This window comes from Choristoneura fumiferana, chromosome 11 (assembly GCF_025370935.1).
Source record: "Choristoneura fumiferana chromosome 11, NRCan_CFum_1, whole genome shotgun sequence".
In the NCBI taxonomy this organism is placed as follows: domain Eukaryota; kingdom Metazoa; phylum Arthropoda; class Insecta; order Lepidoptera; family Tortricidae; genus Choristoneura; species Choristoneura fumiferana.
Window position 1 is genome coordinate 5,778,959 of NC_133482.1, and position 23,040 is coordinate 5,801,998.

General features: G+C 37.5%; 4 protein-coding genes and 1 pseudogene across 6 annotated transcripts; 2 read left to right on the plus strand and 3 right to left on the minus strand.

Moving 5' to 3' along the window:
• Position 1: 1 nt before the first annotated feature.
• Positions 2-2,621, minus strand: TTLL12 (Tubulin tyrosine ligase-like 12). Its single transcript, XM_074094192.1, has one exon. The coding sequence runs from the start codon at positions 2,012-2,014 to the stop codon at positions 170-172; it is 1,845 nt and encodes a 614-aa protein (XP_073950293.1). The 5' UTR covers positions 2,015-2,621; the 3' UTR covers positions 2-169.
• A 76-nt stretch (positions 2,622-2,697) lies between these two features.
• LOC141432568 (DDB1- and CUL4-associated factor 5) lies at positions 2,698-15,439 on the minus strand. Of its 2 annotated transcripts, XM_074094191.1 has the most exons (14): positions 15,257-15,439; positions 14,897-15,159; positions 14,322-14,479; positions 13,646-13,805; positions 12,389-12,518; positions 10,386-10,669; positions 9,920-10,038; positions 9,278-9,403; positions 7,470-7,683; positions 5,677-5,782; positions 4,805-5,006; positions 3,907-4,006; positions 3,724-3,810; positions 2,698-3,643 (listed from the first exon to the last, which is right to left on the minus strand). In XM_074094191.1, the coding sequence occupies exons 2-14, from the start codon at positions 15,084-15,086 to the stop codon at positions 2,991-2,993; spliced, it is 2,529 nt and encodes an 842-aa protein (XP_073950292.1). In that variant the 5' UTR covers positions 15,087-15,159; positions 15,257-15,439; the 3' UTR covers positions 2,698-2,990. The 2 variants fall into 2 exon arrangements, with proteins under 2 accessions (XP_073950292.1, XP_073950291.1); XM_074094190.1 differs by having other exon boundaries at positions 14,897-15,439.
• LOC141432572 (uncharacterized) lies at positions 7,755-8,825 on the plus strand (annotated as a pseudogene).
• Positions 15,440-16,157: 718 nt separating the features above from the next.
• On the plus strand, positions 16,158-18,244 carry LOC141432565 (RRP15-like protein). 2 transcript variants are annotated; one of them, XM_074094185.1, is made up of 4 exons: positions 16,158-16,253; positions 16,645-17,006; positions 17,122-17,441; positions 18,145-18,244. In XM_074094185.1, the coding sequence occupies exons 2-4, from the start codon at positions 16,704-16,706 to the stop codon at positions 18,203-18,205; spliced, it is 684 nt and encodes a 227-aa protein (XP_073950286.1). In that variant the 5' UTR covers positions 16,158-16,253; positions 16,645-16,703; the 3' UTR covers positions 18,206-18,244. The 2 variants fall into 2 exon arrangements, with proteins under 2 accessions (XP_073950286.1, XP_073950285.1); XM_074094184.1 differs by lacking the exon at positions 16,158-16,253 and adding an exon at positions 16,368-16,546.
• Positions 18,184-22,564, minus strand: LOC141432564 (RAB6A-GEF complex partner protein 2). The gene is made up of 6 exons (XM_074094183.1): positions 22,214-22,564; positions 21,931-22,136; positions 21,561-21,841; positions 21,009-21,161; positions 20,401-20,587; positions 18,184-19,262 (listed from the first exon to the last, which is right to left on the minus strand). Exons 1-6 carry the CDS (start codon positions 22,333-22,335, stop codon positions 19,054-19,056), a joined length of 1,158 nt encoding a protein of 385 aa, XP_073950284.1. The 5' UTR covers positions 22,336-22,564; the 3' UTR covers positions 18,184-19,053.
• Positions 22,565-23,040: the final 476 nt, after the last annotated feature.

Here is a 23,040-nt window from a genome sequence, read left to right on the forward strand (position 1 = left end):
ATTTTGCTTGCTTACAGATTTATTATAAACCATAAATATAAAACATGGGGATTGCATTGATTGATAAATACAGGGAGCAGTACATGCTGGCAAGTTACATTATTTTCGTACATGTGGCAGCATCCTTATTCAAGAACAAAACGGAGAACATGCTGTACATGCTTGCAAGTTACAGTATTTTCATACATGTGGCAGCATCCTTATTCAAGAACAAAACGGAGAATATGTCATTGTAAAAATCGGGATAATACTCGCAGGCACGGCGACAGTCTGGCATCCAATTCATTTCCAGCAACTTTGGCTGTATCACTGTCTCTGTGCCTTGTTTGTCCCAACTCAGCATCACATCAGCAGCATACAGTGCCCTGGATTGTGGACTCTCAGCGATGCCACATGGTGCTGGTTTAGATGTGGCTGCAGTAAACAGTTCTGCAAACATCTTGAATATTGACTTTTCAACATGTTCCCAGTTGTAATCCTGGTATTGGCTAGCCCATACTGTCTTAAAGTCGGCACACAGCATCCTATGTAGCGTCGCATTTTCATTGTAGTTCATAACAGTAAAATGCTGCTCATAATCCTCTAAGTTATTCAAAGCAAATGACTTGTTAGAAAATCTAAGGAAAAAGTTCCTATAAATATACACTGATGTGGGATTAACTGATTTCAAAAGAACAACATATCTTACATCAAACTTCACTTGTCCTATGTCGGGCCTTTCAAACAGTACAGGGTTTTCTAAATATTTTTGGGCAATCTTTGGTCCACTTAAAGGCAGTCGGCAGAGAAAATCCAAATTGTCAGTTATGTATGTGTCCAGCCCTCGAGCGAGATTGTAAGGCTTGCAGATCCAATGATTGTCTAATCCAGCCATCCTTCTCTGCATGTAGCAAGCAACCAAGTTTGGTAATTCAGTCTTCATGTTGAAGGTTGTAGGCAACCAAGCAGGGCATGTTGCAAACTGGTCACCATCTTTAAATTCATCCTTTCCTGAAGCTCTTCTTGCTACAATTGCCAACAAGTCCTTGACAGTCAGGACATATTCAAAAGGAAATTGATTGATAAATTTACAAGGAAATGATTCACTCAACCCTTTGAAATTTTTAAAATGTCCTGTGTACCATAGGATATCAGCAGCATCCTCATTATCAACTATTTCAAAGTCTGGGTGATTAAGATAGTCATTTATGTAAGTATACTCAGAGAAAACCTTTAATTTGTTACTCTGCTGAACATTTTGTAGAGCTTCTAAATTGGGGAGTGTCTCCACTATGTGTCCTTCCACAAAATACTTCTGGCCAGGTTCTTTTTGGGTAAAGTCATCATGAAAGTGATCATAATGTTTCCAAGGTATGAGCATTGCCTCTCTTTGAATTGGATCAGAATACTCTCCCTCTACGAAGTTCCTTGTGATGCAGTCTCCCTCTTCCACATTCTCTATGGGAAAGAGCAAGGTGAATGTTATTTGCTCAGGTACAAAAATAAATGGCACTAAACGGAAATTGGGTTGGTCAGAGTGAGTGATACCAGAGCCCAGCTCATCCAAAACATACCAGACTGGAACTCTATCTTCAATGGAGAATTCATTTCCAGCAATGGCATAAGTGTGAGCATATTTCCAAACATTTCGAGAAACTTTCTCTATCTTTTCTTCCTCTGTGTTGCCACTTATCTGCATGAGAAAACACATTCTGTCCAAAAGCCCTGGTACATTTCTAAGATTTTGCTGAACAGTATTAGCTTTGAATGTCCAGGCATGATCTATCAAGTAAATATGGGAAGGATCCGACCGTTCAATATCGCATATAGCCATAACACTCCACAGTGGGTCGAAGGTTTTCTTGTCAGAATCCTCGTAATCAATTTGGACCAATTGGAATGCTGAGCCAGAGTCGAAAATTTGATCATATAATTTCTTGCAAAGGGCCGGCCAAAAGTGCTCCGGCACTCCAGATAACACTAATTGTGGCTTGTGCATCGCCAGAAAGTTATTGTACGTTGTTATTCCATCCATCTTAATAAAGACAGATATAAGCTAATTTATAAATCACTGCAGTAATTCTATGTTAGGGACAGGCCGGCAGCTGGCTGCCATGTGCTGCCATGTCAATGTCAATCGAAAATCACGGCTTCTGTCAATCAACTGTCAAAAACTTTGAGGCGTTTTACTGGAAACAACCAATTGCGCGCCCGTGTGTATTTAAGATAACTTGGCACACTTTTACAAGCCCAACACACAGACGACGGGTGCGGGTCGTGCGCGAACCCGCACCCCGCAATGGGCGTATTTATATGTATATGGACGACATCATCGCGGGTCGGGTCGTGCGTCCATATAAAACGCCATGTAAAACGCCTGTCGCAGGCCCGCACACGACCCGCATCCGTCGTCTGTGTCGGGCTAAAAGTAACTTGGTTCTTTTACTGGAAAGTTTTCCGGGAATTTTACAAAATTAGTAATTTTGTAGATTTCGATGTGCTCTTGTTTTAGAAAAAAAAGTTACACAAAATTAAAGTAGAGAACCATTTTTTTCTCGTTTAATCAATAGTTGTTGCGTACGTAACATAATCCATAATCCCCACCCAACAAGTTCTAAAGATTTTTGAGGCATTACCTACTCGAAAGGATGTTTTCCCTTGGCCCCACCATGATCTACTGTTATGCATAAAACAGAGAATGATGTTAAAGAAAACACATTTAACTAATCAAAATTAATATATATTCACCAGCCTGGTTTTAAGCTAATAACCATTTTAAAGAACATGGTCCTTACTTTAAGTTATAATAATATGATTATATTAACAGATAATCACATCGCCACAATACAATAAACTATTCAAAAGCAAACTGATTAGATACACATTTGCGCCACTTGGCCTTCACACGTAGAGTTTATAACCATAATAACAAAAAATAGAGAATACAGTCGTATAGTCGCCACTTATTATAGTACAACTTGGAACACGTTTGATGACTGAAGAATGAAGTATCAATTAGAGTCTGAGTCCATATGAGTTCTGTAATTTCGTCGGGCCTTTTTGACTCGCTGTCGGAACTTGTGCGCTTGGTAGTCGGGGTCGTCTGAAACGTCGTCGGCTGCGGGTTGCGAGCGACGGGTACTGCTGCCGACGACAGTACCCACCCCGCTGTCAGGAGTTCCCAGCGTACTGGCCGCCGGCCATAAACTACTGCCCTCAGTGCTACAGCTACTTTCCAACTCGCTCTCATTAGTCTCGTTCATAAGCCTCGCTATCGTCCTGTTGTTGTATCCCTGTTTGGGCGACAATCGTTCAGCGACAGATGCGGCCGCGCGGTCCGACGGATCTTTCGGCGGCGGTGACTCGCTAGAATCTGACCTTTGCAAGCTAACTCTGCCGTTCCTCCTTACTCTTCGAAGATTCATTCTATGCCTATTTTCTAGGGGTGGAGAAGACTCCGATTCTGGTGGCTCTACTCGGAGCGAATCACCTAACGAGTCCCGCGATCCGTTGATTGGGGTTGGTATGATGCTCACAAGATTGTTGGGAATGTTCTGGCCGTTCTGGTTTCTAGGCGAGATCGGACGACTGCTAACGGACTGGTCGTCATCTGAATCGACTTCTGTTATTCGAAATAGGGCTGATGTACTTTGTCCTCTGTAACCTAGGGGTAAAAATAGGTATATTAGGTTTGATGGTACAGAGCGATTAAAAATATTTGTGCATTAAATGATGATACTTTACCTGTGCTTGTGCTAGGTAATGCCATATTTGCGTCGAAATTATCTTCTACATTTGATAAATTGTTGTCACTACTGTCCTGGGCCATTGCTAAAAAATGAATGGACGAATAATGATTAGTTGAGCCAATTGAAATACAGTAAATATCTGAATCTAGTTTGTTACAGAAGTCATTTTATTACATACCGTTGCTTCTTAAATTCATAATTTTCCTATAGCTAGTAACTTTGCTTTTTCTTTTTGCGGCTCTTGATAAATTCATTCGTCTCCGAAGAGGCCGGAGTATCTGTAAAAATATTACACATAATTCACTAAAATACAATGATGAAGCAATACTGAGCTATCGTGTTGCTTTTGGTTGCCAATATTTACTATGAGATAAATTTCCATTTAAATATAATAATAATAAAAAGGTTTTTAGCTGTGCAATTGCTGACGAAGTCATGAGGACGAACGACTACTGAGAACTAAGGGATTCTGGCTATTCGCAGAAAATATTTTTCGCAAATGATTAATTTTCCATCTGTATGAACAAACATCTTTTTTTCGAACCTGAACTATCAGGATATACACCAGGATTATTATGTAGAACCCACCATGGATAAGTTCGCTTTTGTACATGTCTTTCTCTTGATAACTTTTATTGTCATGTTTATATATGTAATGTAATCTTATTGTTCTTAATTTCTATGTGTATGGTCCGAGTTGGTCGAAATAAATTTATTATTATTATTATGTATGTACAATAAAGAGAGTTATACAACACAACCCTATAGATTAGGTTTGTTTTATAACAATCCTAAAATACTCACAGTTTAAAAAAATCGTTCGTCCATATGAAACAGTCGAGTTGACATAATATTCGGCGAAAAATTAGGAAACCGGAAATCGTCACTGCCATGTTAAAACCTCGTAAAAAAAATTGCAAAAAACGTTTTATACTTCTATTCATGAAAAAAACCTTGTAATTCACGTCTGCATTTAACAAAAAATCACTATGCAAATATTGATACAAGGTTTTTCCCATGGCAGTGACGAAATCTATCCTATGGGAAAGGAAAAATCAAATCGTTGGATGCATTACCCGTCCTTCCGCCCTGTATAGCCCCCTAGCGGGTTCGTCGGAGTCGGTCCGGTCGCTGGAGGGCGCGGAACGGAGCGGGCGGGCGCGCGGCACGCTCCGGCGCGGCCCGAGGCGCGCCGCCGCGCCCGCGCGCTTGCCCTTCACGCTCGAACTCGACACGCACTTTGACTTGCTCAGGGAACAACGGGACTGCTTGCTTCGTCTATATTAACCAAAGAAATTGCTATTTTACACAATCAATAGTCGTAAGGGGCTGTTTCACCATCTATTGATTAGTTTTATTTGACGGATAAATTTGATGCCGTCTCCGTCTTTTCGAACAAAACAATAGAGACAGCATCACATTTAACCGTCAGTTAACACTAATCAATGGAAACAGCTCCTAAGTGTCCTAAGAAATTCTAATTATTTATACCTTGACAAATGACCGGTTTCAGTCGACTAAATCTTTTTCTCGCATAGGCGTATCCCTATATGGGAGGAGGGGAGACCGTGCCACCGTGGGACACCGATTCGAAATTCTATAATACTGATATCTTCACACAAAAACCCAGGCCAGCCCCAACCCCTGAAAAATAACCCTAGATACGCCAATGTTTTCTCGCCCTTCCTGTCACCAAGTCAAAATCCTACACCAATTCCTTTTCTGTGCAAGCTGTGAGTCTGTGGAAACGGTTGACGAAACTCACGGTCTCTCTGACACTTATACTATTTAATACGAGAGCGAGAGGGACGGTACGATACGAACTTCGAGTTTCGTAGTAGCCGTGCAGGCGGTCGCAGTAGGGTAGGTTGCGATCATTTTGTGATGCAAACATAGATTATTATCATTCACTCATCATGCCAGCTCTTGTGAATCGACCAGTACTTACCTCACTGAACCTCTTTTTTGGGAACGCAAATTTTTCGGATAGCGCGACGCCACTAATCGCGCTAGTCTGTTGGGGCATCTTTGGCTACGGGTACCGTTCGGATTTGCTGTAAAAATAGACAATAGTTGTATATCATGAACAAATAACTATTCCGAATGTCATTCCATGAGCAAGGCAAACAAAAGACACTCCAATGCTTGTAATTGTAAAGACAATCCCATTGCATTCCTATCATATTGTATGAACTGAGTCCGTTCCGTATGTCCGAGCGCTCGCGATCGCATTCACCGTCTCTTTCTACCCTCATCCTACACCGTGTAGCAGAATAAAGTGGTCAAATCGATTTCGATTCCGATACTCGTCATCGCTAAAGATATGACAAACTACACACTTTGCTGGACATTTAACTACCCCAATTAATATTTATAATTATTACTATTATTAGCCTACTCTGTCCCACTGCTGAGCAAAGGCCTCCCCCCGATACTTCCACTGCTCTCTGTCCCCTGCATATAAGGGCCAGTCCTTCAATATTTATAATGGTACTGTTAAAGTTATTCGGGCTATTTCAAGCTTACAAAGTTTTTTTACGGGACAGTATAGATATGCGAAGATTGTGGGATGACCTAGACGCGTTCTGGAACGACTGGTCAGGCAGGGCCAACTGGAAATGGAAATCCAAAGGTCTTTGCGAAGCAGTGGGAAATTTATAATACTAAAAACAATACCACTCCTTGCAGTTGGGTAAAAAGTAAGGATGTGTTGGGAGTGATCAAACTTAGTCTTAGGGGCTGTTTCACCATCTATTGATTAGTGTTAACTGACGGTTAAATGTGATGCCGTCTCCGTCTATTCGAACAAAACAAATAGAGACGGCATCACATTTAACCATCAGTTAACACTAATCAATGGATGGTGAAACAGCCCCTTAGCACAGAGTACATATATAACAGAGACACCACCTAGTACAAGCAAATGGCATCACCCTAATACTGGCTATTCAACTGGCTATTTTTCTTTCCTTTGATTTACCAATAGATGGCACCAGTGAGAACACAAATAACACGATACGTATTGCCATCTAGTGAGACACTAAGGATACGGTACACTGACAACAACCAACAAGCTCACCAACTGAGCCTAGATGACTAGAGATACGCATGATGTCTCTGTCTTATTTACGTCAGTCGAAGAGAATGACATGTTTCTCTCAAATAGTTTCGACGAATGTGAGCAAGCGCGGGGCAAGCCCAGCAAGCGCATTCCGGTTATTCGCCATCTAGCGTCACAATTGCAAAACACTACGAAAGCCTCATAGCTGAAATGTAGCCACATGTAGCGTATACTTTCGTATTCTCAATTTATTATTTTTATGGTGTTTCTTATCTTCAAATGAAGGAGTTGAATTAAGGTTGATGTGAAGTTGTGTTTATAAAATATGCTAGTCTTTATTTTAATCTTAATATTTCTACTTAATTCGGCTTATTCACATTTTATAATTTACAAATGTTAATAGTAGTGCCATCTATTGCTGTTTTTTTGTATTAAACATAGCTTGTAGGGATTGGTAGGCCATGCCCTTAGTCTTAATTTTTGTCTGTGGCTCATTTTCGCCATGGCCGTACCACTGTAAACATGGAATCCTGAAATTATTTTACTTTTACATTGTTTTATGTCGTCCCTGTATACGCGAATTACTTTATTGTGATTCATTATTGATTGATAAATAACAAGGTCGATCTCAACATTCGCTACACCCGCTTCCCAGCGCTGTTATCTCTTTAAAAACTGACCTCTCTTGGGTGGCAGCGGCGGGAAGTCAGCCACGATGTGGTCCGAGTCCGAAGAGTCAGATCGTTGCAGCAGCGTCCCGGCGGAACTGCTGCCGTCGCAGGAGTCCGACTCCTCGCCGAGGCACTCCAGCTCGCGCTGCACGAGCGAGTCGAAGAATGCCATCATGCGCGGATCCTCACTCGTAGACTGCTCCGCGTAGTTATGCGATATGTACTGAGAAGGGACAACAATTTAAAAGTTTGCATAAGAAGTATTCGGCCCCGCCGCTAGTTTAGGCGAAGATAGCCATGACCTAGACGGGCTCTCGAGCAACTGGCCAGACATAAAGTGCAGATAACTTTAACCAGAAGTGGGATACATTTACAGGTTTAAAAAAGCCGGCATAATATTTCATGTATTTTACAGCTAAGCCTGAGAAAGGTGATAATTAAATAGAAACTTGTATGAATTCTGCTAATGCACCTCAAATTGGCGGCCTTATGTGGGGTACGACAGGGTGGGCTCACGTCACCCAAACTCTTCAGCCTGTATGTCGATCGGCTGATTGATGAGCTCAGCAACACTATGGTCGGATGCTCAGTAGGAGGTAAATTTATTAATAATATAAGTTACGCAGATGACATGGTGTTGCTGGGCCCGTCAATAGGCGCCATTAAAGATCTTTTAGTCATATGTGAAAGATACGCTGAGGCCCACGGCCTTAGATATAATGCCTCAAAGAGTGAGTTGCTGGTGTTTAAGGCGGGTACAATGAGCTATCCACGTATTCCCCAAGTAAAACTCGAAGGCACTCCTCTAAAGGTAGTCGAGGAGTTTAAATATCTGGGGCATTGGGTTACAGCGTCACTTAGCGACTGTAAGGATATAGAGCGAGAGCGTAGGGCGCTGGCGGTGAGGAGTAATATGTTGATCCGTAGGTTTGCCAGGTGTACTAAAACGTCAAAATTTCTTTGTTTAAGGCATACTGCCAGTCATTTATACCTGCAGCCTGTGGGTCAATTATACTCAAAAAGCCTACAGCGCCCTACGCGTTCAATATAACAACGCGTTCAGAATGCTGCTGGGGCTGCCGGGGCGCTGCAGCGCGTCAGGAATGTTCGCGGAGGCGCATGCAGACGGCTTTCACGCAATCATGCGGAAACGGGTCGCCTCGCTGCTGCAGCGCATCAATCGCAGCCCCAACAGCCTCCTGAAGACAGTTTCTGAGCGGAATGACGGTCCATTTATGTGCCACTGGAACCAGCTGCATGTGTTGCCCACTTAGTATATTTAATATTTAATGTAATCTTATTGTTCTTAATTTCTATGTGTATGATCCGAGTTGGTCGAAATAAATTTATTATTATTATTATTATTATGTAGCTGATGTAAAAGGTGTAAAATTTAAAGGTTAACCCCTCGTATGTCCTCGCACAGATATTTGCCATATTTAAGGCTATCTTTTTCTATTTTTATTTTAATCTGCAGAATATGTGTTTGAACCAAAAGAGACTTGAATGCAGTTTTTTTTTTACTTCTGTCTTACAAGGGGTTAAAGGGTAAAGAGAAATCCAAGTTTGAAAGTTTGGAGAAAATGGTACGTACAAACAACCATGGTAGGCATAGCATTTGCTAGATATTATCTTAAGTATTGAAAGTTTGTGCCGGTTTGGCTTTAGCTGTTAGGGTACAAATGTAATTTTAATAAATAAATAAATTTGGTAGATGGTGGTCTGGTATTTACATCGAGTTTACGGAGTTATCTCTGTGCCCACATATGATCATAAATATTTTTGGAAAATACTTTCACTTGTAATGAAATAACCACCTGTCCGCTGTGATGTACGAGCGATACGTAATCCTCGTGGCTATAAATCTCTCGTGGGTTGTCAGAGCCCGAAGCCTCCTCCAGCAAGGAACCGCGCATCGTCGGGTACTCCACGGATGACCACACCTGTGGCAAAAACCAGCTAGATAATTTGTCTAATACCATAGTTTGATATCCAACAGCATCAGACGGCGAGACTGTGTCGCAAACAAGGAAGTACTATTGAGTTATCACAGCACCTGTTTTTGGCAAATGGATCTCGGATAAAGCCCACTTTCCACTGCGACCGGAGCGGACTCCGTACGGACTCAGTTTTACTTACATCGACCAACTTCATAGAGGTTCAGTGTAAGTAATTGCATGCAGCCGATCGTTGTACGTTAAACTGACTCCATATGGAGTCCGCTCTACTCGCAGTGGAAACTGGGCTTAAGTTAAATAAAATCGTTGGACTCGTGGTAGTGACTAACACCAAAAATAAAAAACTTTTTTTGTAAAAATATTTCACAGTCTAAAGGTTTGCATAATTCAATGTTAGGTAAGTAAAAGTTATCACAATGAGTCTACTGTTTTGTAACCGCCTGTAAATGAGTCCAGAAAAGTATGGTATACTTTTTTTTTTTGCAGTGGCTACGGACTCACCTTGATGATTTTTTCGACGCCCGAGGAAGCAATGAGGCAGTAGTGCGGATTATACCGCACTTGGTTCACAATGGACCGGTGACCGTATAGCACTATATGTGGCGGCTCCACTACCATTTCTGCAATAATACCAACAATCTAAGAACAAATAGTGGCTGCTGGTCGACTAAAAAATATGTAATACAATTTTGGCAACATCTACTTGCCATTTCTTCATGCTTATCTATTCTGGCTTACAAGAGCCTAAGCAATTATGCTCTCAGAGTCGACAAGTGTCATGGGAGGAGGCGTGAACGTATTGTGGATTGTGGCTATGTTACTCGTCAAGCCCAGCAAGAGAATGGGTAGAGTTGCGCTAGAAAACAATGAGTGGCTTCTACCATTGCACATCGTAATGAGCGGACTGTGGAGTATTATGTGGTGCTCGGTAAAAAAAAAAAAGAATATGCTATAAAATGGAACTCACCCTCATCACCAGGCTCCGGAACCTTCCACATGTACAAATTGAAGTCATCAGATCCCGACAACACATACTTATCCCCTTCGCCAGCGAAGCTGCAACTCTTCATAGTGCAGGAGTTATAATAGTCTTGGTGGTAGAATTCCGTGACTGGGTCAGGTGAGTGAACTGAGTAGAGAACGGGGGCGAGGCGGCGGCGGAGCGCTAGTATATGGGTGCCGGCGTTGTTGAACCGGACGCTCATGCAGTTCTGACTGGTGCCGTTGTTGCCGGTATAGCGGATGACGGGGCTGTTGAGCGATAGCGATTAAGAGCGGGTTTCAGAGTATTTTGCCATTTGCAGTGGCGGAACAAAGGGTGGCTAGTGTCGTGTAATCTTTTATATAACCTCCTAACGCCCAAGTCAAATGTTTGATTTATGAACATTAAACTTTATGTCATTTATGATAGAGTTTGCTTTAAAATTACAATAACTCGTTTATAAAGGACTCTGGGCGTTAGGAGGATAATTTAAAAAATATAATATTAATTAAAAATAACTAAATATAATAAAAAAATACCTAAATGTAAGAACAAAATAATAGTACATTATAAAAATATGTATCACTTATTAGTTATTATATCTACTTAACTAAAAATTAAATTAATATCAGGTACTTTAGGGCTATGGTATGGTATATAAATTTCAACTTTATATCTATAGATGTTCCTGAGAAAATAGGAGTGTCAAACAGACAAATAATTATAGGTAGGGAGAAGAGTTCAATTATTTTTCTCTTTGAAATTTGAAACCCTAAAAAATTAATTAATTAAGTAGGTACATTACTTATTATATTTGTACATTATTATTATTAATATCGGATTATTATTAATATTGGGTCATTTGCTATCTCCTCAGTCCCTTTCTTATACATAAGCAATTAACAAACAATCAAATCTTGAGTGCTCTATGAGTAATATTACGAGTATTGATAGAAATAAATTCGTAGTTAATTATCAATTACCAAATCATTTCAAACAAGACCAAAATAAACTGTAAACCAGTAAGCATTTTTAAAAAGCCATAGAAAACAGCGTCTTTGTTTTATATTTATTTATGTAGATTTAGATTACTACATAAAAAACATTTTACTGCATTCTCTTTTGTATAAAAAAAAACCTACATACACTATTTAAGAATAATTTAACCTAGAAGATCGAGTTGCTTTATCCCACCTATGCACTTGAGTCAATATATGACAAGAAATTACATTTGTATACCTAATATACCTTTACGTCGTCCTCTGCTGCTAATTTCTCAAGGAAAACCGTTACATCAATCTTAACTTAATACTATTTGGATTTAATAAATATACAGATTCTTTAAATATTGAAGCAATTTTATTGTTTTGTTTACTTTGTTTATCATAATGATAATTATAAGACAGTACAGAAGGACTTTCCTCATTTCACTTGTTTTTACTAGTGGTGATAATGTGATACTTATTAATATTATGAATTATGAAAACTTTGGCTTTTTAGAACAACAGGGAATTCTGATCATTCAACAGACAAAATTACACTCATAGACACACTGCATAAATCAACCTTACCATAAAGCGCTCGGCTGTTTTATGCTATATACGCTGCGTTAAACGCAATGCGTTGACGCACATCAATTTTGCATCAGATAATCTAATACCAAACATTGTCTTACGCGGTGAGCGCAGCGGCAAGCTCATGCATTATCTGATACAAAATTGATGTGCGTCAACGCATTGCGTTTATCGCATAAACAGTTTCTGATTTCTATTTTGTTTACTATTCATTAAAAAGTCATTGTATTGTATTTTATTACATTGCTAACAGAGGACATCTACAAATCAAAAAGGTCTATGCGACAGCATTACAAACCAGAGAGAGAATATAATATTAGCCATTTACGCAAGCACTTACCTGTAGTGTTTGTTTCCCTAATTGTACATCATGTTAGTGGAATAAAGTATTTTATCTAACTATCTATTACTTACTGTTTAGGTGACTTCAAGTCCCATAAAGCAACACCATCCCTCGCGTTCGCAGAAACCAGGATGCCTTGCTGCACTGGATGATACATCACTCCATGGAATGCTTTTCTACTGCGGGATATTACCAGTGACTCTGTAATGATACCTCAGCTTTGTTGATAACTGGTGAGATAAAATATTATGTGAATAACATAGCGTTTCGAGGGTGGGGTTGTGAGTCTGATAACTTCAATGTAGCACATATTTATTGCAGTTTCCTTTTGGTTAACGCATTCTGTCACCGACGCACATATCCGTTTTCGGAACTTCACCCAGTGCCGCTGTCACAATAATTCATACATTTTCGTGCGTCGGTGGCACCAGTGGAAGTCAGGTGGCAGTGAATGCGTTAAGAACATTTCGGAGTGGCGTGTAATGTTTGAGCAACAATGGTTTACTTTTGTTAGCCATTGTTACCAAGAAATGAAAAAATATAATAATTAATAAATATATTTTTAAGAAAAAAACAAATATAATCTGATTACTTATATAGCATAAAAGTATTGAATGACTTTAACAAAATACAAATTATTTATTGCCATGAAAATCAAAAGCTTCACATGTCATACTCTATTTCAGTAGTCTTGAAAATTATAAACACAGTAAGTATGATCAAATACTGCAGATAAATACCAAGACAAGAGTACCAAAGATGCTTTTCTATTTCTTCTGTTATTTTATTACATCTATGATGACATGATATTAATGAATTTTAAAATTTGAAATTCCTTATTCTAATCAAATGGATTTCATTGAATCTATCATAAACTAGAAAAACTAATAAATTCAAAACAATTAAAATTCTTGACAGGCAACAGAGAACAGATTAACAGACCTGTTTAGGTTTTCTAATGATACCTAAGTACTTAATTTTCATTATCATTAAATTATGTTTAGGGTGATTATTCAAGTGTTTCATTCAACTGCCTCATTTACTTAGTCACATTTTTAATGAACTGACTGTAGATTTTGATGACATTTTGGATTATTTTTTAGGAATCCTGTACTTCTACTATATAACTGAAAACTGTAACAGAATCTCCTACCATGTCAACAAAAGTGTGCCCATGAAAATATGGAATAAAAACTTGAATAACAACCCTTTAGTTTAGCCTTTTAATTAAATACCATCAAGTTGTCTATTTCTGTTTCCTTGTACTTTGTGCAATAAAGAAAAAAATAGTGAAAATATTTTATTTTCCAAGTAAATTATAAACTAACCATGTACAGACTGTCGGGTATCGAACAGCAGAAGGCGGCCATCATTGCCAGCTGTGGTGACCACTCGGTCATTGTAGGGATCAATGCTGAGGCTGCACACAGCACGATGATGTTGCAGCACTTCAAGAGGATGCTTGCTCTCCAGATCATGGACAATCACCTTAACAATATTTGAATATGGCATTAAGTAATATAATATCTGAAGGTATAATGAATAACCCTTTGAATGCCAAGAACATCTAAAGGTGTTGTGTGGTTGTGCCTACCATGCCAACAATGCCTACAAGTATCAGGGTCAAGATGTCCTTGATCATCATCATCAAGTCAACCGAACGACATCAAGACCTAAGGCCTATGTCCAGCAGGTGTACTTTAATCACAAATAAAATGTATATTTTTTTTTACATTTTGCACAACACTGCGAGATTCATCATTGTTAACAATGCAACAGTGCTTGGTGTGTGACTGTTCACTCAATTCAGATATGGGCATTTCTTGGGCAAGCATGGGCTCTATCTTAGTCCAACCATCACACCTGATGGTAATCGAAGATGTGGAATAAGATGGAGCATGCTTGCCCAAGAAATAAATGGCCATTCACCCTAGATTTGAAGACAGCCAGATTGTAGTTCAAAGTGCTGATTACAAACCATATCAAATATGAAGATGGTCTTACAATGTCATCATTCCCGCCAGAATAAATCTTCTGCTGGTTCCCAGTAATCCCTAGGCAGAAGATGTTGGACTGGTGAACTGCACGCATGGGTTCAGGTTTGCCATGGTCCAAGATTGCTTGACCAAACTGCCACAGCATCACCCTCCTGTCATCTCCACCTAAAAAAAACATCAAGTAGAATAGATAGTTTTTAATGTATGTGTAATGTGTGTGTTTTGTATTGGATTTGATCATCCAATTATTTATAACTGGTCGTAAACAAGAATATGCTGAATACTTTACTGTTGGATACAAAACTCGAGAGTTTAAACTTGACAGTTTATTTTCTTGATAGTAACTAGAAGTAATAATAATTGTTACATGAATTATTTAAGCAAATCCTGTTCAAACTTTGTTTCTGACCATTATTTAATTATTTAAATCACCTTTATCAATAGCAATGTTTTCTTGGTTTCATGTCCACATATAGTACGTAATAATCTATATAATACACCTGTGACCTCAGACAATATTATAAATGTAATTAAATCAACTGTATTGTAAAAATAAATTAGTTCAAGAATATAAATATTTACCCGAAACAAGTAATTCGCCATTACTGGAAAACTCAATGGCATTTACACATCCAAAATGGCACATCAAATCTCGACGATAAAGATTCTTCGCTGCATTCAGCCTGTTTTCAAACAACTGAGTCTTTAGATTAGGCAATAGTCCGTATTCTCTTTTAGTAAGATATGGCAGAGGGTTAGCCATATTAGCCATAGTTAATATTTTATCACCATATTCTTAATTTCTCAAGAATAAAACAAACTTTTTGTCCTCCATCGACGATCAGCTGTAAATTATTTTTAAAAACACAAAACGTTCCTTTACTACAGGCTAAAATAAATCGATAGGAATGCAAATTTCAGAAAAGGATACTTTTAAAATACATTTCCTAACGATTTTTACACAGAACACTGATTTTCAATCAAGAATTAATTAATTGTTGTTAATAATAATTGTTGAAATTATGTGTTTCTAGCTTTACGTATTAAAGTCAAAGAGTAGTATAATATACGGGGAAAAGAGAGCCCTCTCTCGTCTCATTCATGCAGACCGTTTTGAAGCGCCGTCTGCATTTCGTAACTAGTACATTGATGTATATATCCATCCATACGTATAGCTATTAATAGTCACAGGTATTCTTTTACTTTACTGGATTTGCTTCCAGCTCAAACCACATAAAAACTAAAAACAGGGCTGCAAAGAGAAGTGAGACCGCTTGAATTCAGTCTTCTTAAGTTTAAACCAGCCTCAATTTTCCGTTTGCAGCACTGTCTTTACTTTTATGTGGTTGAGCACGAGTTTCGATTGCAACGTAGCCATCTTGTTCCTTGTTGAGCGCGAATAGACGCTGGCCTGACATAGAGGGTTGCTACACAAAAAATATTTGTAACGACTGAGCGGATACAATTATGTGACTTTATATTAGAAATTACAATACGATTGTCAATTTCGAAATAAAGTTCATTTTTGCGGTAATTATCAACGACAAAATATTTTTTAATAAATAAAATTTTGTGATCTCAAGCTTTCAGTGACATCTATCTGAACAAACGACAACAATCTGTTTTATTGTAGGTTAGATAAAGGAGATGGCGGCGCTATCGACATGAATTAGTACGGTATAGGCGACTGTCCCCCCCTGATTAAAGTTATAAATCTTTTGACATTTACGACTGAATGATTCAAGTTGCTCAAGATTTTAAATACCCTTCTTCCTTTCCTTCGCGCTTTTTTTTTAATTGGTAACACTTTCATTTGTCACTTCCTTCTTGATAAAACACGGGCGAGATTTTTCTCTTGGGCCATCCATACCACCATACCAAGTATAATATCAAGAAGTATATAGATAAATCACACTGTGTCTATGTAGAAGCTTTTTGTGTAAGTGATTTTATTAATAAAACAATTTTTGATATCTTTAGTACGACTATGTATTGCTCCTTTGCTTTTTCCTGACGAAAAAAAACAATGTCAAATAAACGTCAATGTCAGAATGAATAGCATGCTGGTGCGGTGCATGGGTGCACACGTGAAATATTTATTTACCATTATTTGTTGTATATCTTAGAAATTACTCCTTACACGCAAACGCAATTGTATTAATAGTATTAAATTAATTAACTAAGCAATGGTAGTTGCTCCGGACATGTCTAAGCCAATATTAAAAGTTTCAGGTGAAAATAGCATGCTTATAGACAGATTACCACACGAGTCAACAGTATTGTTTCGCAGTAAAACCAGAAGGTTAATATTAGTTGTCTGATTATTCTAGTGTCCGATGACGAGTCATCTAGTGATGCAGAGTCGGAAGTATCGAGAAATGAAGAACAAATGGATGCTGACGCTTCCGGGGAAGACGCCGCAAGTTCTGCTTCTGGCGAAGAAGATAGTGATGTTGAAGGAGCCCTGATGACTAACAAAGGCTGGGGTGACTCAATATCAAAAATCCTTGGCTCTAATAAACCTAAAAATAAAAAAACATTGGTGCTATCGAGAGCTAAAAAATATTCAGCTAAAGAAGCAGTAGTAAAAGAAGAGAAACCAGCATTTGAGGTAATAGGAGAAGCTAAAGTGGAAAAGCCGGCACCGAAAAAAGAAGATCCTGATAGTGCAGAACCTGTACCTAAAAAGAAGGTAAGCTGGAAGCTGTTTTATTTCTATCTATCTATGTGATCACAGATCTTGTCTTATCATTATGATCAACAATCATTGTGAACAAATCTTTCATGACCATTTTCAATCTTTCCAGAAACATGAAAAGCCATCAATAAGGGTAAAACCCAACATATTAGAAAAAGACAGAGAAAGGATACTGTCAAAAATAGCTACAAAGGGTGTTGTCCAATTATTCAATGCAGTTAGGAATCAACAGAAAACATTGGAAAAAGAAATGGATAGGAATGACTTGTCAGAAGCTAAAAAAGAAAAAATCTTAAAGAAGTTTGACAAAAGGGCTTTTCTGGACACACTTATGGGACAGACTAAGTCAATAGTGGTGGATCAGGAGACAAAGGCAGCAAAAAAGGAGGTTAAAGCAGAGGAGGAACAACCTAGGTGGAATGCGTTAAGGTAGATATTGTAAAAAAAAAATTGTATATAACAAATTTGCTAGATTGAAAAAAATTGCAGTATATTGTATTTCAATCCAATTCATTAAAATTGTAAGCAAAGACTCCATTAACCTGACCACAGACATTTACTGATGTGAAAACCTAGAACCTATTCGAAATAAAATAATTAATCTGTTCAGTAAATCAATTATAATTTATAAATTTAATAGATCAAAGTATTTTTGTCTATTTTATTATTTGCAATACTTGATTTAATTGCAGACTATTTATTCAATTATAAAAGCAGTAACTATTTATTAATTTTAAGGCAAGTAAATAAAAATCACCTATTCAATCGAGCATTAATCGATTTATAAAATGTCAAATTTTCCACCATCTCCACGCTAGTCTATGCTACTACAGATTATACACAATATGTATTATTCAAGAAATAAAAGTCTGATTCTGACGTTAGGTTTTTCAAATGAAAATTAAATATTGAATTCAAGTTAATTTTGGCGAAAAAAGTGAGTAGTCTATCTAGTTAAGACACAAATTATAGACAAATGTGTTATTGATGCAGTGGGTGGTTCATGCAAGATTTTTTATGAAAGCAGTTTGTTTACACTTTTTATAAATTCTATTGATATACCGTAGTGGTTTCATCTTTACTTATCTCGTCTCTTTTACAAATTTTTAATACCCTAATTTGATTGTTGCAGGGATGACTTCATGATGGGAGCAAAAATGAAAGACTGGGACAAAGAATCAGTAGATGAATGATTTATTTAATATCTATTAAAATAAGTTTATCAAATAGAACTGTTAAATTCATTATTACCTTTTAAAATCTATATAAATAATATTCTAGTATCCTAAAAAATCCTAATTAGTCCATCAGTTAGAATCTAACAGTAAGTTAGATAATCAGAAAATAAAATAATGGACACATATATTTTTTAAAATTATCAAAAAACAACAAAGATATAGCCAGTTAAAGTTCCGCGTTAAACTCCCCAACTTTGACGCGCTTAATCTGTAATTTTTTGCTTGATTGAGAAAAGGAAAAAAATATGTAAATAAAATCTAACAAGTAATCTAACTGTATCTCAAAAGTTTGTCAATTGTATTTTGTTCATTTTCTTTTGTACAATGTAGAGTTTACATACACAAATACATATGTGTCCAATTTTTTTTCTGATAATCTACAAACTGATGGATTAAATAGAAGGGCCTGTTTCACCACTCATTGATAAATTTTATGTGACAGATAAATGTGATGCCATCTCCATCTACCCAGACAAAACAAACATACGGCATCACAGATATCTGTAACATCAAATTAATAAATGAATGATGAAACAAGGGGTAACCTAGATAACCTAAAACCTAACCTAATCAACAAAAAGTTGGAAAACCCCTGACTTTGTCACTTCAAAGTTCAATATCTCAAAAACGGCTGAACCGATTTTGATGAAACATGTCTAAGAACCATAGCTAGAAAACCTGCTTTCAAACAGCAATCAAATCGGTCCACCCGTTTAAGAGCTAGGGTGCCACAGACAGACACATAGAGGTCAAACTTACAAACTGCGTCGGGGGTTAAAACCTACCTAATCAAATCGAACATATTACTTTATGTACATGGTATAAGCATCATTACCCACCACATGCTGTGTAATTTGTTTAGGTAAAGTAGAATATATTTTGACTGGGAGATTCCAGACCATTGTTTCTATAGGCACATTCAAGGGGGCATTCCAGTCTTTATCTTCTGGGTCAGGAAGTAATTTCTCGTTGGTTGTCACAAACTCGAAGTGGAGACGCCATTTCAGTGAAACTGAAATTACATATAATTCATTAATTATTTCTTATTATAATCAAGAGCATATCAACTCAAAATAATCCACCTTTCTAATTTAGACCTTTTAGAAATTAAATTAAGTCTAAATCAAAATGTGTCAAAATGGAGTATTATTTTCAGTTGATACATTCTTGATCAAGGAGTGTGATTTATTAAATACATGCATAATTATCATTTTAATTTGGATGCCATCCTATGAGCAAATAATATATGCCATCACATATAAGCACATGTAAGCCGTGGTGGCCTAGTGGTTTGACCTATCGCCTCTCAAGCAGAGGGTCGTGGGTTCAAACCCCGGCTCGCACCTCTGAGTTTTTCGAAATTCATGTGCGAAATTTACCACGAGCTTTGCGGTGAAGGAAAACATCGTGAGGAAACCTGCACAAACCTGCGAAGCAATACAATGGTGCGTGTGAAGTTCCCAATCCGCACTGGGCCCGCGTGGGAACTACGGCCCAAGCCCTCTTGTTCTGAGAGGAGGCCTGTGTCCAGCAGTGGGACGTATATAGGCTGGGATGATGATGATGATGATGATCACATATAATGATAAATCTAAACTTAACTTCAAAATAACCCATGCCATGTTACAGAGAAACAACACTTATACATTTACATAATTATCATTCTCAAGATCCACAATTACCATGCCATATGGTCATACAATATAATGTGACTATGTGAATAACTTGTGCTCACTTAGGTTTACTTGTATGTATGTAAACTCTTAACTGTACAGAAATAGAGAAACAGGCACAATTTAAAAATGATTAACAACATTTATTGTTAATAGTTTCTTTAAAAATTTTTTTTATGATATATGCTACTTATGTGCTTAAGGGATTGTTCATTAAATAATGGGCTTGTAACTACGACACAAATGTATGCTCTATGAATTATAACCTCAGAAAACATGGAGAAACTCATGGTTTTAAAGAGTTATCCAGGGGACGTAACCATGGCAACGCAGTACAGGGAAAAGTTGATCAACCCGATTGTTGTTGTTGTGTGTGTTGTATAGTTGTATACTTATGTATAAGCTATCACACATATGGACACACACAAGTAATGTAACATGTAGATCTATATCTATACTTACAAGACATCTTCTTACCTTCATCAACCTCAAATGCTGGAGTGATGTGTAATGGAATAGGCAGTATCAGTTCTGAGTGAGTGAGTCCCAGTGTCACTTCATGGTAACGAGCCACTGTCATTGATCTGCTACTTGTGTCTTTATTTACACTGGCTTTTGCTGGTGATGCCTTTATCACTTCTTCTGGCTGTAAGGATACTGATACCTAGAAGGTAAAGAAGAGTTCTAAAATTAACAAGTTCTAAATTCATATTATGCCATCCTGCTCAAATAGTTTATTGTGTTACTTAGTTAGACTAATCCAATTAGCCTAAATTTTAATGAATAGTGCGCGAGTATTGATAATAGATGCAGCCAGCATATGTATCAGTGCTATAATAATAGTTTCATTAAATATACTGTGCGGCAAAAAGTTTGGCCCTCAAATGTATGCAGAAATAGGTAATTTTGTATGGAGAGTGGGCCAAATTTTGTGCCGCTGAGTATATTTAAGCTTATATTAATCTACTAAACTAAGTAACACCCTAATCTTGCAAATTATTTACAAACTGTTGTAATTTAACTTTTTGAAGTACTGTTTTCTTCTTCCTCATAACTAAATTAAAGTGATAAAATTTCTTATTTACCTGCATGCAAGTCACAGTTCCAACGGAGAAGTCAAAGGTGCCAACAATATCTTCACCCAACTTGTAAGCTGATTTGAACAAACAGAATCTCCCAACTTTACCCCTTGTGTTAGTTATCATATATGAATTTGGACTTCTTCGTGCAGTGAGATTCTGTAACATAACAATAATAATGTTTTTGAGCAAGGGACCAGTTAGATGTTAGATACTTCCTAAACATACATATTCAACTTTGACGTTATACAAATAAAGCCATTTTTAGTATACCGCATTCCACATTTACAGATTATGTAAAAACTTTTTTATTTGTATGACCTCAAAGTTGAAAATTGACTAAAGGCACATCTGTCAAGTGTCAAGTAATTGTACTGTACAACAACCTCATACACAAAAACAGATTGCAGCAGTTTATAAGAGCTTATACTTTCTTTAAAGGCTTGCAACAGACCAATTACTCTCCTTGAATAGTTGGTACTCATGAGTGGTAGATCCCATCATATGACCTGCACACTCGTTTGCCTCTCTCACATAAAAAAGTTTTTTTTTTTTTACCTGTAATACTTGTAGAGCCATAGTTAAAGGTGTTTCCACCTTCCTTTCCTCAGAAAATGGATTGGTTGGCTGCAGTTCCTCAGTGGTCTCATTGCCGCACAGTGCAGCCAAGTCTTGCATGTTCATGATAGGGCTTATAGGCAGGACTCTGAAGGGTATCCGGACCATTCTGATATGAGAGCCCACTTTCTGTGTGGCTATTGTTATTTTGTAGGAATATTTGACTGATGTTCCGCGATATGAAGGCGGGGCTTCTATTGGTAATGATTCTCTGTACCAAACTGAAAAACACATACTTGAGTAAATATCCTATTTTGTTCATAAACAAAAAAATGTTTCACATAAAAGTGTGAGTATTATCATTGCTTACATTTTTTAGTTTCTCCAAGAGGTATAGTCAGGTCGCAGAACAATATTTTGGGTTTTGTGTGAAATATAACATCACCAATATCACACGAAGTCACCTCCAAAGAGGTTGTCTTTTCAATTGTTGGTGATTTTTCACCTGTGTTACCTGATGTTGAATAGAAACAATGTATCTGTGCAGAACCCCATGCTAAGTTTTCTAAAATATCACTGTAAAATTAAACGAAACATGTATTTCATATACATTATACAGCCCTGGAATGATTATTATAGTTATGAAATATTACCTGTGGCTTTGAGAATTTCGGTGTTCGGGTTGAGTGGTGTGGCAAAATGAGATGCAGCATTCCAAAGCTTCGCCAGCTAGGTAAACTGTGCCAGTTGTTAGTTTCGCTGATAGCTCAATCATTGCTCCAATTAGTTATAGCCCATTGAGGGAAATACAATATTTATTTTAAATAACACAGCGCAGAATTTAACATGGAGTATTTTAGTACCGATTTCTTCGATTATTTCTACGCAGTGAATTAACACATAGGCATTAGTAAATGATTTAATAAACAACTACAAGTTTAATTTACGAATCAGTACGATTTGGCCAAGATTTGGCTTACTAATTCTGACAGACAAATGACAGTTGACAGATGCCAAAGTCGTGCTTTGCTTATTTTAAATAACCTTTTGGAGAAGTTATAGATACTATGCCTATACAGCAGTAAATGTAAATCCCTGGCTTGAAAGTTACATGGAAACTTAAGCCTAAGAGAAAGTGTCAGGAATACAAGGCTTGTTTGACTAGTTTCATGTGGGGGGTTGCTAAAACGATTTTATGATTCAGTGATTTGTTTGCAAAATATTCAACTTTCAAGTGCAAATTTTCATTAAAATCGAGCGATTTACTGTGGCGATAGAGTAAATTTATTTTAAACATGCTTTAAACGAACAAAAGCGGTAAACAAACAACTACCGAAATCGGTTCATCCGTATAGGAGTTACGCTATCACAGACAGACACACAGGTTTAACTTTTAACATGCCTCTTTGCGTATGGGGTTAAAAAAAATACAATAGGTGCATTTTAATGGAACTACCTACTGCAATTTCCTTCCCTTTTA